At 46.7% G+C, this 16,190-nt stretch overlaps 1 protein-coding gene across 4 annotated transcripts in view; it reads right to left on the reverse strand.

The window, feature by feature from the left end:
* DENND10 (DENN domain containing 10) overlaps positions 1 to 15,764 on the reverse strand; it is a 33,114-nt gene extending 17,350 nt beyond the window's left edge. For 3 of the 4 annotated variants that reach the window (XM_032176564.2, XM_032176555.2, XM_058435966.1), the window contains exons 1-4: positions 15,658 to 15,764; positions 11,752 to 11,948; positions 8,004 to 8,083; positions 2,104 to 2,252 (exon numbers count right to left, since the gene is read on the reverse strand). In XM_032176564.2, the coding sequence (XP_032032455.1) occupies positions 2,104 to 2,252; positions 8,004 to 8,083; positions 11,752 to 11,948; positions 15,658 to 15,712 (481 nt within the window). In that variant the 5' untranslated portion in view covers positions 15,713 to 15,764. Of the gene's footprint in view, positions 1 to 2,103; positions 2,253 to 8,003; positions 8,084 to 11,751; positions 11,949 to 15,657 lie in introns of those variants that run through there. The other variant, XM_058435967.1, reaches the window with a different exon arrangement.
* Positions 15,765 to 16,190: the final 426 nt, after the last annotated feature.

Raw genomic sequence — 16,190 nt, forward strand, 5'->3', positions numbered from 1 at the left:
GTTTAAAAATTAGCTGGGGGCCGGGCGCGGTGGCTCAAGCCTGTAATCCCAGCACTTTGGGAGGCTGAGGCGGGTGGATCACGAGGTCAGGAGATCGAGACCATCCTGGCTAACATGGTGAAACCCCGTCTCTACTAAAAAATACAAAAAAATTAGCCGGGCGTGTTGGTGGGCGCCTGTGGTCCCAGCTACTCGGGAGGCTGAGGCAGGAGAATGGCGTGAATCCAGGAGGTGGAGGTTGCGGTGAGCCGAGATCGCGCCACCACACTCCAGCCTGGGGGACAGAGAAAGACTCCGTCTCAAAAAAAAAAAAAAAAAAAAAATTAGCTGGGGCTGGGCACAGTGTCTCACACTGTAATCCCAGCGCTTTGGGAGGCCTAAGCAGGCGGGTCATCTGAGGTCAGGAGTTTGACACTAGCCTGGCCAACATGGTGCAACCCCATCTCTACTAAAAATACAAAATTAGGCTGGGCGCAGTGGCTCACACCTGTAATTCCAGCACTTTGGGAGGCCGAGGCGGGTGGATGACCTGAGGTCAGGAGTTTGAGACCAGCCTGGCCAAAATGGTGAAACCCCATCTCTACTAAAAATATAAAAATTAGCGGCCAGGCGCGGTAGCTCATGCCTGTAATCCTAGCACTTTGGGAGGCCGAGGCAGATGGATCACCTGAGGTCAGGAGTTCGAGACCAGCCTGACCAACATGGAGAAACCCCATCTCTACTAAAAATACAAAATTAGGCAGGCATGGTGGCACATGCCTGTAATCCCAGCTACTTGGGAGGCTGAGGCACTTGAATCCAGGAGGCGGAGGATGCGGTGAGCCAAGATTGCGCCACCCGGCCTGAAAAAAAAAAAAAAACACGAAAACCTTGAACTGGAGGCAGATCCTGTATCACTGAGATTGTCCACTCAACTACCTGGGAGACATGAGACTTTAAAACTGGGCATGGTGGTATGCACCTATAGTCCCAGCTACTCGGGAGGCTGAGGTGGAAGGATTGCTTGAGCCCAGGAAGTTGAGGCTACAGTGAGCCGTAATTGTACCACTGCACTTCAGCCTCAGTAACAAAGCAAGACCCTGTCTCAAAAGGAAAAAAAATAAGTCTATTAACTCCCCCATGTCCCCCAGTATAATTACTTAAGTCCTTAAGTTAGCCTGACAAACACGTACCACCTCAAAAGGGATGCTGAGAAAATTCAAAGAACAGCGGGATCAAAAGCAAAGACAGATGGGCACCATGGGAGGACATGACAGAGGGCAGCCTCGCCTTCAGAGTTACCCTCGCCTTCTGCTCAGGGACCCTGAAGTCTGTGGCTTAGGCCTGAGCTATCTGCATTTCGGATTTTACAGCTGGAACTTAAATTAGGAGCTTGTGGTCAAGGCCTTGGGCTCTTCAGATGACAGAGATAACTGCTAAGATCTAAGAAAAGAAATGTAATCCATGAAGACCTCGGGCCACAAAATTCAGCCCACCAGCGAGAAAACATTTCTAAAATAGCCAATAGAATAATATGGAAACAAACACCACAAAAACCTGTTTTCCTCTGAGAGAATTCTAACTCAATAAGGAAATACGGGGTTAAAGGTACACTCTTGTGTACAAATGAAAAATATGTAAATGAAAATAATGTATGGAAGGATTAGAATTATCTAGTTATTAGATAATTCTAATTAGATAATCTAATTATCTAATTATTCTATTAGGCACAATAGGATGTAATGAGATTGTTTTCAACTTGGGGATTTTGTTGTTGAAAGGGTTTTGTTTTTTACCTTCTTTTTTTTTTGTTTTTCTTTTCTTTGAGACGTAGTCTCGCTCTGTCGCCCAGGCTGGAGTGCAGTGGCGCAATCTCAGCTTACTGCAACCTCTGCCTTCCAGGTTCAACTGATTCTCCTGCCTCAGCCTCCTGAGTAGCTGGAATCACAGGCGGATGCCACCACGCCCGGCTAATTTTTTGTATTTTTAGTGGAGACGAGGTTTCACCATGTTAACCAGGATGGTCTCGATCTCCTCACCTCGTGATCTGCCTGCCTCGGCCTCCCAAAGTGTTGGGATTACAGGCGTGAGCCACTGTGCCTGGCCTGTTTTTTCCTTTCTTACCTTTGATGGAGCCAGCCAGGTAGGCCTTTCGGGCATCAAAATCCTTACTAAGGAAAGAGCCATTTTCTTCACTCTGGCATATCCCCTTTGTGAGAACTGCAATATAACTCTCCATCATTTTAACTGGGCTCCCATGTTTCAGGTACATTCTGTAAGAAAGGACAACAAAGCAACTGTGCTTTCATTTGGCACAAATCATGTAGAGACGTGCACCCAGGCTGGTATGGGTGCCTTCTCAAGAATCCGAGGCCACCTTGCTACTGCCCTTCTGAATGCTTCACTCTTCTTTTTTTTCTGAGACAGAGTCTCACTCTGTCGCCCGGGCTGGAGTGCAGCGGTGCAATCTCAGCTCACTGAAACCTCCACCTCCTGGGTTCAAGCGTTTTTCCTGCCTCAGCCTCCCGAGTAGCTGGGATTACAGGTGTGTGCCACCACACCCTGCTAAGTTTTGTAATTTTAGTAGAGTCAGGGTCTCACCATGTTGGCCAGGCTGGTCTCGAACTCCTGACCTCAGGTAATCCGCCCACCTCAGCCTCCTAAAGTGCTGGGATTACAGCTGCACTTACTGCTGAGTTACTGCACTTGGCCTGAATGCTTGAATCTTTTCACGTAGAAAGTAGTATTACTTTCAAGTAGCATCCTTTCTCTCTAAATTAAAAATATATTTCAAAGAAAAGGCAGCCAGGTGCAGTGGCTCATGTCTGTAATCCTAGCACTTTGGGAGGGCAAAGCAGGCGGATCACCTGAGGTCAGGAGTTGGAGACCAGCCTGGCCAACACGGCAAAACCTCGTCTCTACTAAAAATACCAAAAATTTGAACAGGAGGCAGAGGTTGCAAGACTGAGATTACATCAGGTCGACAACAAATTCTGTCTCAAAAAAAAAAAACCTTCAACAATTCTTTGGACTCAGCCGTCTCCTTACATCTGGGAGCCCATTGTCGTTACTAAGGCAGGAGAATGAAGTACGAACTTCCTGAGGTCCCAGGATTCTCAAGAATGTTGTGCACTTATCCTGTGTCTTACATTCACAACTGGGGTTCTCAGTCATACGACTCTGTTTTATTACTGAGATTTCCTTTGACAAGAAACGAGTTTTACGCACTGTTCACAGAGAAACCAGTAATTAGTTGTAGAACCCATACTTATTATTAAATGAGCTCCCAGAGGTAGCTATATTTAGATAATTAAGAAATCAAAACTCCTTTAGGTTTCTGGTGATAAATGCACATTAGACATTCATCATCAAGTTAAAGCTTCTAGAAAATGCTGACAGGAAACTGGCTGCATTTATAGCTCACATGTGGAATCCGTCTCTTCCCCTTGAAATCTCTTCCTGTGAGCAACTAAAATTAAATTTTGCTTGAGAAACATGACTGGGTCTATTTGGGCCTTTCAGGAGCTGGTGGGATAGAAAATCAGGAAGAAAATAAAACATATTTAAGACAGATCACTTGAGGGCCGGGCACAGTGACTCACGCTTGTAATCACAGCACTTTGGGAGGCGGAGGTGGGCGGATCACTTGAGGCCAGGAGTTAGAGACCAGCCCGGGCAACACGGTGAAACCCTGTCTCTACTAAAAATACAAAAATTAGCTGGGCCTGGTGGCTCGCACCTGTAATCCCAGCTACTTGGGAGGCTGAGGCAGGAGAATTGCTTGAACCCAGGAGGAGGAGGTTGCAGTGAGTCAAGATCACGCCACTGCACTCCGGGCTGGGCAGCAGAGCGAGATTCTGTCTCAAAAAAAAAAAAAGATCATTTGAAAATTATATTTATCATAGACTAAATGAAAAAAGCAAGTGTTTTAATGGCTTGCCAACTTTTGTCAATCATCAGTGTTTTTTAAAAAATTACTAATTCAATTCACAACTTGAGGGAAAAAAGGTAGAGAACAATGAATGTGGCGAGCTTTCGCACATGTAGAAAACATTCAAACCCAGGAACTCACACACAGGCTCACAGAGGGAGAAAATCTTCTCTGATAAGATATAAAGAAGGAGGTCACGGGAGTTGTATGGGGTGGGGATCAGGAGGTAGAAGTGGAGTCTGGGAACAGGAGGAGGGAGCTTAGTTTTCACTGTATATTCTCCTGTATTTCTAAATGTGCTTTATTACTACCAGCAACAAAAAAATCAAAATGCCATTAACTTTCTAAAATAGAGGCCGAGTGCTGTGGCTCACGCTTATAATCTCTGCACTCCAGGAGGCCAAGGCAAGAGGCTCGAGCACTTTAGGCCAGGAGTTCGAGACAAGCCTGGCGAACATGGTGAAACCCCATCTCTACTAAAAATATAAAAATTAGCCAGGTGTGGTGGTGTGTGCCTGTAATTCCAGCTACTTGGGAGGCTGCAGCACAAGAATCACTTAAACCCATGAGGTGGAGGTGGTAGTGAGCCGAGATGGTGCCACTGCATTCCAGCCTGGGTGACAGAGTGAAACTCTATCTCAAAAAAAAAAAAAAAAAATTATAAAATAGAAACAATACATAGTAATAGAGAAGAGAAACATGAGGTTGGTAGGATAAGATTACTTCCTACATGACACCCCTGGGCCAGGAGGAAATCCCCCCAAAACCGCTCCACAGGAAAAGCCCACAGTGTGACCCCGAGCACCTTGTTCAGATAAACATCCATAGGCTGCCACACCTGGTCTGGACAGCTGACTGCAAGTGTGCATGAAACCCCAGTTCTCTAGCAAGGCCACTAGCGGCAAGTGACTAGAGGCTGAACCTGCAGCCACATAGAGAATGAGGTTCCCTCATGCGGGCTTCCGCTGCCGCTGTGAACAGCAAGCTGTGTGTGGAAGGCACGCCTGCCTGCTCCTCATCAGAAATGGAGGCAACTCCATGTCAGCCTCACTGTCATGAAGAAAAGAAGTCTTTGCCTATGAGTGTGTGCATGTACACGCAGACCTGTGTGTGTGTGTGTGTGTGTGTGTGTGTGTAAATACTCGGACATGCATACATGCAAGAGTGAGCATAGTGCTGCATGAAGGGGCAGGAAGCAGAGGAGGCGGCTGGCAGTAGCTCCGATTCCTCACTTCTCTCGCACCGTGACAGGAGAGGAAATCCAGGATACTACAATGCCACACACTGCAGAAGCTGAGAAACCTTCTGGGCCTCCTTCTGGGCAGGAAGTGGGGTCTGAAGCAACCTTGCCTTTTGGACTCCAGAATATTTCCCAATGAATTCAGTTGAGCAACATAACCCGGACTCAACCAAATGAAATGGGAGTCCAATGTTTGTTCAAAAATACCTCTGTAGTGTTTTTAGTTTATGGCTTCTGGATAGCGTCTTTTCTGGCAATAATCATCTCCCTTTGTGTAAGTGCCACATTAGCAGACAACTGTTTATCCACAGTGAGACATTCACCTGGAATTTCTTATGAGAGTAGGAAGCTTTTTTATTCTGGCTGGTGGCAAAAATGGTGAAATCTCATTTAGCCAAGATATAATCTAACTGAAACCCTTAGGTAATGAGAAGATAGTCTTACGATAGAGCTTTTCCTTTTTTTTTTTTTTTTTTTGCTTTTTTTGGTGTGTGTATATACATTCATGCACAAAAATAGCCAAAAGGCAACCATTTATTGGGCTTATAAAACAAAAACAGCCGGGCGCGGTGGCTCACGCCTGTAATCCCAGCACTTTGGGAGGCCGAGGCGGGCGGATCACGAGGTCAGGAGATCGAGACCATCCTGGCTAACACAGTGAAACCCCGTCTCCACTAAAAATACAAAAAATTAGCCGGGCGAGATGGCGGGCGCCTGTAGTCCCAGCTACTCGGGAGGCTGAGGCAGGAGAATGGTGTGAACCCCGGGGGGCGGAGCCTGCAGTGAGCCGAGATCGCGCCACTGCACTCCAGCCTGGGCGACAGCGAGACTCTGCCTCAAAAAAAACAACAACAACAACAAAAAAAATTCCCTTTACCTGCAGTGCTCCTAAAAATCTCTGTATTAGGCAAAAGCCTGACGGTAACATGACACCTAGAATTATAATTCTATCTAGTAACAACAATATTTTTTTTTAAAGGGCCAGGTGCAGTGGCTCACGTTTGTAATCTCAGTGCTTTGAAAAGCCAAGGCAGAGGATCACTTGACCCCAGGAGTTCAATACCAGCCTGGGCAACATAGTAACACCACCTTTCTACAAAATATATATATATATTTTTTAATTAGCCAGGAGCACTGGCACACACCTGTAGTCCTAACTACTTGGGAGGCTGAGGTGAGAGGACTGCTTCAGCCCAGGAGTTCAAGGTTACAGTGAGCTATGATCATGCCACTGCACTCCAGGCTAGGCAAAAGAGCAAGACCCTGTCTCTAAAAAAAAGACAACAACCAAAAAGAAAAAAAAAACAAAAAAAAAATCACAACTAAAACCCTGCAAGGCAGGGCCCGGTGGCTCACACCTGTAATCCCAGCACTTTGGGAGGCCAAAGCGGGCGGATCACTTGAGGTCAGGAGTTCAAGACCAGCCTGGCCAAAATGACAAAACCCCGTCTCTACTAAAAATACAAAAAATTAGCTGGGTGTGGTGGCACCCACCTGTAATCTCAGTTACTCAGGAGGCTGAGGCAGGAGAATCACTTGAACCCAGGAGGCAGAGGTTGCGGTGAGCCAAGATCACCCCGCTGCACTCCAGCTCGGGCAACAAAGTGAGACTCCGTCTCAAAAAAAAAAAAAAAACCAATAACTAAAACTCTGCAAAAGGCTTCATCATTAAGAAAGAGCTAATATCTTTAACACATAAAAAAAGTTTCAGGCCGGGCGCGGTGGCTCACGCCTGTAATCCCAGCACTTTGGGAGGCCGAGGCGGGCGAATCACGAGGTCAGGAGATCGAGACTATCCTGGCTAACAGTGAAACCCCGTCTCTACTAAAAAATACAAAAAATTAGCCGGGCGTAGTAGCGGCTGCCTGTAGTCCCAGCTACTTGGGAGGCTGAGGCAGGAGAATGGCGTGAACCCAGGAGGCGGAGCTTGCAGTGAGCCGAGATCGCGCCACTGCACTCCAGCCTGGGCGACAGAGCAAAACTCTGTCTCAAAAAAAAAAAAAAAGAGTTTCATCATGCCTATAATCCCAGCACTTTGGGAGGCCAACATGGGCAGATCACTTGAGCTCAAGAGTTTGAAACCAGCCTGGGCAACATGGTGAAACCCTGTCTCTACAAAAAATATTAAAAATTGGCTAGGCATGGAAGTGCGCACCTGCAGTCCTTGCTACATGGGAGGCTGAGGTGGGAGGATCACCTGAGTCCTGGGAGGTCAAGACTGCAGTGAGCCATGATGAAGCCACTGCACTCCAGCCTGAGCAACAGAATGAGACCCTGTCTCAAAAAAGAAAAAAGAAAAAAGAAAAGAAAAGAAAATAGACTGGTATATTTTAGATAAATTTTTCAACAATGGAGATGAAACTAAAAGAGTCTAGCTGAATCGTGACTAACAAATTAATCAGAATTCCCTAGCTTCTCAGCATTCCAGTTAAGAAATGTGTTCTTGTGCTTCGGCATAATTCTTTCCCCAAAATGACTGCACACACAGACCTTGACACATACGGACCAGTTTACCGTGTCATAAGGCCCTTAACTTATCCAACCTACTAAGGGAATTCTAGACTGGAAGTGAACAGAAGTAACAAATCAAAAGTAGGAAGTGACTCAAAACACCCAGGAGCTACAATAGCTATAAAACTGCTTCTTCTCTCCCCCTAGATCATTTACCCAAATAAGAGAAGTATCAACAGAGCAAAAGAGAAAGGCCCTCTTTACAGTCTGTGAAGGGCTACTAAAGATTATGCTGGGGAGACACAAGGCTGAACTTTGCTCTCTCAGTGTAGAAATCTGCTATGTAACTATATTAAGGTCTTCATTTTGTATATTAGCATTTAATACAATTTTTATACAGACCTACACAATATCCTAGTGAAGGCAGCATACTTCTCTGGGTTAAAATCTTTGGCGGTCAGAACAATAGAAAAATGAGTCACCTGTTCAAAAGAAACAACAAAAAAAATACATTTTTTAAAGACACTTTAGCAGAATTTTTACCACTATATTCTAACAAACCTTTTGTATAAGACACAACAGTATTAAAAGAAAAAGACCAAAATGTACAAGTCCTCACTTACTTTATACTTCTGCATGTGCATATGTATTACATATACATATATATTGAATTTCCTACATAAGAATGCAATACTTAGAGAAAAAAATTTTTTCAGAAATCAAAAATACTTCAAATATAAAAAAAGTACATTTCTACTTAATGTCCCCTAGTCTCATCAAAGTAGAAGACGTGCTAAATCAGACTCACCAATTTAGCAACTGCTTATCTTTTCTCCCCCACACTTTTTCACTATTTTATTTTACCTTTTTTTTTTTTTTTTTTTTTTGAGTTGGGGTCTCACTATGTTGCCTAGGCTGGACTTGAACTCCTGGGCTCAAGAGATCCTCCTGCCTGAGCCTCTCAAGTAGCTGGGACTACAGGCACCACCACCACACCCTTATTTTACTTATTTTTATTGATATATAATAGATGTACATATTTTTCCAGTATATCTTTTCTTTTTTTGAGACATTTGCTCTGTCACCCAGGCTGGAGTGCAGTGGTGTAATCTCAGCTCACTGTAACCTCTGCCTCCCGGGTTCAAGCAATTCTCATGCCTCAGCTTCCTAAGCTCCCAAGTAGCTGGGATTATAGGCACACCACCATGCCCAGCTAATTTTTTGTATTTTCAGTAGACTCAGTGTTTCACTCTGTTGGCCAGGTTGGTCTCGAACTCCTGGCCTCAAATGATCCACCCACCTCAGCCTCCCAAAGTGCTGGGATTACAGGCATCTGCCACCGCACCCAGACTATTTATCTTTTCTTTATGCTGAAAACATTCAAATTATTCTAACTATTTTGAAATTAATAGATTAATCATAGTCACCCTACAGCTGTCAAATAGCAATTGTTCTTCATTATAAAAGGATGAAAAACAACAAAATACATCTCAGTAAAAACCATACAGCTCCTGAACTAACTCTCTGCAGGGTGCTATAAGCTAAAAAGTAGTATCATGGCCGGGCGCCGGTGGCTCACGCTTGTAATCCCAGCACTTTGGGAGGCCGAGGCAGGTGGATCACAAGGTCAGGAGTTCAAGACCAGCCTGGCCAAGATGGTGAAACCCCATCTCTACTAAAACTACAAAAATTAGCCAGGCGTGGTGGCGGGTGCCTGTAATCCCAGCTACTCGGGAGGCTGAGGCAGGGAATTGCTTGAACCCAGGAGGCAGAGGTTGCAGTGAGCCGAGATTGCATCACTGCACTCCAGCCTGGGCGACAGAGTGAGACTTTGTTTCAAAGAAAGAAAAAAAGCTTCATTTACTTATATGCCTCTATTATTATAAATTTCTGATAATCATATACCTAATATTTCCACTAATGAGACAAAATTCAGAATTTCATAAATACAAAACTTTGAAAAGAAGCATTTAAAATGAAGAGTACGTGGTGGTGCATGCCTGTAGTCCCAGCTACTTGAGAGACCGAGGCACGAGAATCACTTGTTCCTGGGAGGTGGAGGCTGCAGTGAGCCGAGATCACACCACTGCACTCCAACCTGGGCAACAGAGCAAGATTCCATCTCAAAAAAAAGAAAAAAAAAACAAAAACAAAAAGAAGAACTTATTGAGCAATAAACCAAAGATTTCATTACATATTGAAACCTATCTTTTTGGCCAGGTGCGGTGGGTCATGCCTGTAATCCCAGAACTTTAGGAGAAAAGACAGGAGGATCGCTTGAACCCAGGAGTTCAAGACCAGCCTGGGCAACAGAGTGAGACCTCATCTCTACAAAAAATTTAAAAACTAGCTGGGCATGGTAGTGCACGCCTGTGCTCCCAGCTACTCAGGGAGCTGAGGAGGGAGGATCACTTGGGCCCAAGAGATTAAGGCTGCAGTAAGACATGATTGCACCATTGCGCTCCAGCCTGGGTGACAAAATGAGACTGACTCAAAAAATAAAAATTAAAAATTGAAGTTAAAAAAAAAAAAAAGAAAATTAGCTGGACATGGGGGCGAATGCCTGTAATCCCAGCTACTTAGGACGCAGAAGAATCGCTTGAACCTGGGAGATGGAGGTTGCAGTGAGCCGAGATCATGCTACTGCACTCCAGCCCGGGCAACAAGAGCAAAACTCCCATTAAAAAAAAAAAAGTATCTTCTTGCAAATTTATATTTTGTAACTATGAATCTGTTTTGTCTTAAATCGTCTACAGTTTCTAAATTGTTACCTTCCTGCTATTTTAAATGTAATTTTTAAAATTTAAGCTGGTATTCTAGTCATGCTTCGCATAGTCCCACTATTTGCTATAAATTACCCCTAAAATGGGAAAAAATATCTGTTTGGGTACATGCCAGAGGCTCAAATAAAGTATTGTTCCAATATTCTATTCTTTGAAAAAACCTGCTGGTTGCTTGGGATTAGGAAAGTCCACAATTACCACATCCTAGTCTTCCACATGTCACACTGATACTGTTCATACCAAACAACACACCAAGAAAAGTCTACTTAATACATGAGCTGCCTTAAATATCCTTTCTAAATTCTTTTTTTTTTTTTTTTTTTTTTGAGACGGAGTTTCGCTCTTGTTGCCTAGGCTAGAGTGCAATGGCGCAATCTCAGCTCACCACAACCTCTGCCTCCCGGGTTCAAGAGATTCTCCTGCCGCACCCTCCCGAGTAGCTGGGATTACAGGCATGCACCACCTCGCCCGGCTAATTTTTTGTATTTTTAGTAGAGATGTGGTTTCTCCATGTTGGTCAGGCTGGTCTTGAACTCACAACCTCAGGTGATGCGCCCGCCTCAGCCTCCCAAAATGCTGGGATTACTGGCGTGAGCCAATGCGCTCAGCCTGCTTTTCTAAATTCTTAATTTATCCTGGCCGGGTGCATCACCTGAGGTCAAGAATTCAAGACCAGCCTGGCAAACATCGTAAAACCTGTCTCTACTAAAAATACAAAAAAATTAGCCAGGCGTGGTAGTGGGTGCCTGTAATCCCAGCTACTTGGGAGGCTGAAGCAGGTGAATCTCTTGAACCCGGGAGGCGGAGGCTGCAGTGAGCTGAGATTGTGCCATTGCACTCCAGCCTGACCAACAGAAAAACTCCATCTCAAAAAAACAAAAACAAAAAAAAAGGGGAAAAGACCACCTATTGCTGTACTGCTCACCACTGTATCAACTACTGGGTCTGTCATATAATAGACAACAATAAATATTTATAGAATGAATGAGAGTGAAGTGTGAAAGAGTATGCCCAATGAAAATAATATTTAATATTTTCTTTTTTTTTGAGACGGAGTCTCGCTCTGTCACCAGGCTGGAGTGCAGTGGCGTAATCTCGGCTCACTGCAACCTCCGCTTCCCAGGTTCAAGCAATTATCCTGCCTCAGCCTCCTGAGTAGCTCGGACTACACACGCGCACCACCACGCCCAGCTAATTTTTGTATTTTTAGTAGAGACGGGGTTTCACCATGTTGGCCAGGATGGTCTCGATCTCTTGACCTCGTGATCCGCCCACCTCGGCCTCCCAAAGTGCTGGGATTACAGGCTTGAGCCACAGCGCCCAGCCTATTTTGGGTTTGTTTTTTTTTTACCTTCATGCAATCATACCTTTTTCAAAATGGAAGAATCTGGAACTTCAATTGTTGTGATATAAAACCATGTTCTTCTGTACTGACCAAAGACAAAGGGATGGAGAAGTTTGTTTTCATCCGTAAGGCAGCATTTTCTCAGCAGCAGGTTCCTTAATGTGGCTGTCGTGGAAGGATAACACCACACCCACAGAACTTCTCCATTTGTGTCCTTTTCTACGGTGGAAAGATGGTCACTGTGAGAATGTCAAACAGCAGCAAGGAAGTAAATTGATTGGTTACTCAGAAACACTTAGTGGAATCAGTTTTAACATCCCATTTTACAAAGCAACTCAGAATACTTGAGACCCCAAATTCCCACCTATCTCTACTGCTCAAATTATCTAGCTATCATGATCCTGAATTACAGGCCACCTGAGTAAAAAGTTTTTATGACAAACCATGAATGAAAATTCAGCCTTAGAGATACGGTAGAGTTTTGGCCGGGCATGGTGGCTCATGCCTGTAATCCCATCACTTTGGAAAGTCAAGGAGAGTGGATTACCTGAGGTCGGGACTTCAAGACCAGCCTGACCAACCTGGAGAAACCCCGTCTCTACTAATAATACAAAAATTAGCCAGGTGTGGTGGGACATGCCTGTAATCCCAGCTACTCAGGAGGCTAAGGCACGAGAATTGCTTGAACCCGGGAGGTGGAGGTTGCAGTCAGCCAAGATTGCGCCACTGCACTCTAGCCTGGGCAACAGAGCGAAACTTGGTCTCAAAAAAAAAAAAAAAAAAGAGAGAGAGAGATGTTAGAGTTTCTCCCTATCTCCTCCCACACAAATGCTTATCAACTAAAATTACACTAAGTTTTTAACTAGTTGGAATAATTCTTTTTTTTTTTTTTGAGGCGGAGTCTCACTCTTTCACCCAGGCTGGAGTGTACTGGTGCTATCTTGGCTCCCAGGTTCAAGTGATTCTCCTGCCTCGGCCTCTCAAATAGCTAGGATTACAGGTGCCCACCACCATGCCCAGCTAATTTTTGTATTTTTAGTAGAGACAGGGTTTCGCCATGTTAGCCAGGCTGGTCTTGAACTCCTGACCTCAGGTGATCTGCCCACCTCGGCCTCCCAAAGTGCTGGGTGGAATAATTCTTTAAATGGAGTTTTGCTCTTATTGCCCAGGCTGGAGTGCCATGCAGTGATCTCAGCTCACCACAACCTCCATCTCCCAGGTTCAAGCTATTCTCCTGCCTCAGCCTCCCGGGTGGCTGGGGTTACAGGTATGCACCACCACTCCTGGCTAATTTTGTATTTTTGGTAAAGATGGGGTTTCGGTTTCTCCACATTGGTCAGGCTGGTCTCGAACTCCCGACTTCAGATGATCTGCCCGCCTCAGCCCCCCAAAGTGCTGGGATTATAGGCATGAGCCACCGTACCCAGCCGAATAATTTTTAATAAATACATAGAAAAGGTTTGTCGAAAACAAAACTGGAGATGAAGAAAATGGTGAAATCTTTCAAATCATGTTGCACACTGTGTGAATTTTGTATTTAAAATTGTTTAGGCCAAGCATAATGGCTCATGCTTATAATCCTAACACTTTGGGAAGCCAGGAGGATCGCCTGAGGCCAGAAGTTCCAGACCAACCTGGGCCACATGGTGAGACCGCATCTCTACAAAAAAAAAATTTCAATTAGCTGGACATGGTGGTGCGTGCCTATGGTCCCAGCTACTCAGGAAGCTAAGGTGGGAGGATCACATTAGCCCAAGATTCGGAGGTTGTCGTGAGCTATGCACCACTGCATTCCAGCCTAGTCAACAGAGAGAGACCCTGTCTCTAAAGACTACAAATAAAAAATTGTTATTGAAAACAGAATTACCATTCCACCCAGTAATCCCACTACTGGGTATCTGCCGAAAGGAAAAGAAATCATTATATTAAAACAGACACTCACATTCTGTTTTTTTTTTTCTCTCTCTCTTTAGAGACAGGGTCTCACTCTGTCACTTGGGCTGCAGTGCAGTGGCGCGATCTCAGCTCACTGCAACCTCCACCTCCCGGGTTCAAGTGATTCTCCTGCCTCAGCCTCCTAAGTAGCTGAGATTACAGGCGTGCATCACCACACCCAGTTAATTTTTTGCCTTTTCAGTGGAGACAGGGTTTCGCTATATTGGCCAGGCTGATCAACTCCCAGCCTCAATTGATCCACCTGCCTCAGCCTCCCAAAGTGCCAGGATTACAGGCATGAGCCACCGTGTGTGGCCTCTTTTTTTTTTCTTTTTTTGAGACGGGGGCGGGGGGGTCTCGCTCTGTCACCCATGCTGGAATACAGTGGCATGATCTCAGTTCACTGCAACCTCTGCCTCCTGGGATCAAGCAATCCTCCCACCTACAGGCACACCATACCCGGCTAATTTTTGTATTTTTTGTAGACAGGGTTTTACCACGTTGCCCAGGCTGGCTGCAAACCCCTTTTAAATGCATATTAGTGTGAATAATTAAAAAACTGCTGAGTTCAAAATATGATCATATGTCATCTTTTTATCTGCTATTAGTAGATAAAGAGTTTAACTTAGCCTTAGTTCAAAAGTACCTTCTGGAGAAACTAAGTTACTTAGGTTTTGTTTTGAAGCAGTTTGAAAATCACATTAGAAATAAATACAGTAATTCGCCTGGACAACATGTCGATATCCCATCTCCACAAAAAATACAAAAATTAATCGGGTGGTGGTGCACCCCTGAGGTCCCAGCTACTCGGAGACCGAGGTAGGAGGATGGTTTGGGACTGGGAGGTGGAGGCTGCAGACAGGGTGATTGCGCTACTGCACTCCAGCCTGGATAAGAGGGAGACCCCGTCTAAAAAAAAAAAAAAGAAGAAAAAGAAATGAATACAGTAAGCGATTCCCACATAAACGCACTGCTCTGAGGCACTGAAAAATAATCAGCATATTTCTTCAGTTTTGCTAAAGCCTAAGCAATGTTATTGTGCACTTCGGGAATAGAGAGTTTAGGGGTGTGCAAAAATCTCGGGAAAATAAAACTTTTTCGAAGGGAACCAGCGGGTTCCACCCCCTAAATACTGCACGAGGCTGCCCAAAGATCCCAGTGTGATATTTTTTAATTATGTAAGATAATTACATTCCTTAGAGCTAACCGAGATTCCACCACACACGACTGTGTAGAAACTCCTGCTTTATGCACAAGCTCGATCACATGATGCAGGAGCTCTCCACTGGTGGGGGTTGGGGGCTCTGGGCTACACTGCGAGGGTCCCACTCCCGGCTCTGTACTGCCTATGGTGTGTCCGTGCACAATGACGGCCTGGGCCTCCATTTGCTCCTCCGTGAAGTGGGTGTCAGATGCTTCCCACGGCCCCTCGGTCCCTGGTGAGAGCTAAAAGGAGACAATGTGTGTACAACGCGCAGCACCCGGCCCAGCAGTCTCCAGCTGCCCGGTCCCACGATGGGGGCCGCCCGGGCGGGCAGCCGCCCGCGCCCGGCTCGGGGGAACCGGACCCTGCCCCCTCCCCGCCGCGCCGCGCCGCCAGCCGGCTGCTCCCGCCCGGCCCGGCCCGGCCCGACCCCGCCCGCGAAGCGCCCCTCGCAGCCGCCCAGCCTGGGCGCGCTCGACGTCCCGGCTCCGCCGGGCAACCCGGGGCGTGCAGGGGGAGCTCCACCCTGGAATCTTGGAGGTCCCCAGGCTCCCTCGGGCCGGGCGGGCCCCACAGGCGGCCGCGGGCGGGCGGGCGAGGGCGGCGGGCCGGGTCCCCTGCGCCAAGGAGGCCGGGCCCCGCAGCCCCCAGTCCAGGCCCAACAGGGAGGGGGCCGCGCCCTACTCATGCGGGCGGCGCCGGGGGCCGCGGGAGCCCGGGCTGCCCCGGGCCGAGGTGGAGCAGAGGCAGAACCAGGGTGCGGGCTTGCCAGGGCGCCTACGTCCTCACCGATCAGCCCGACTCCAAGCATCAGATGAGTGTCCGCCACCTCGGCCGCAGCCATCTTCCGCCGCCGCGGCGCGCAGCTCTGGCTGCCGCCTGCAGGACCCGCCTCGCACCCGAGCCCCGCCCCGCCCGCCGTAGGGCCCGCCCCATCACAGGCCCCGCCTCCCTCCCGCCCCGCCCCCATCACAGGACCATCAACCCCCCCGTCGGCCCCGCCCCACCCGCAGGCCTGTCTATTCCAACCCCAGTCCTCCCTGCCAGGACCTGCTCAGTGCAGCTCCACTCGTCTTCTGCCCTTGGCCCTTCGCCCTTGGAAACCTCCTTGAGTCTTCGCAGCCTGCCTCAATTTCTCTAATCCAGCTGTTCATCCTTCTTCTCAATCCACTCCAATCTTTCTTCCCGTCTTAGGCTTTTCTTGTTCTACCTCTGTCCTCTGGTCAAGCTCAAAAGAACAGGTCACCTTGTTCCTAAAAAGAGGCGTCCTGAGGACGGAGGAAGGGTCTCCATCCATTCCTTCATCCAGCCATCCCCAAAAC

This window comes from Hylobates moloch, unplaced genomic scaffold, assembly GCF_009828535.3.
Source record: "Hylobates moloch isolate HMO894 unplaced genomic scaffold, HMol_V3 SCAFFOLD_3, whole genome shotgun sequence".
NCBI classification, from domain to species: Eukaryota; Metazoa; Chordata; class Mammalia; order Primates; family Hylobatidae; genus Hylobates; species Hylobates moloch.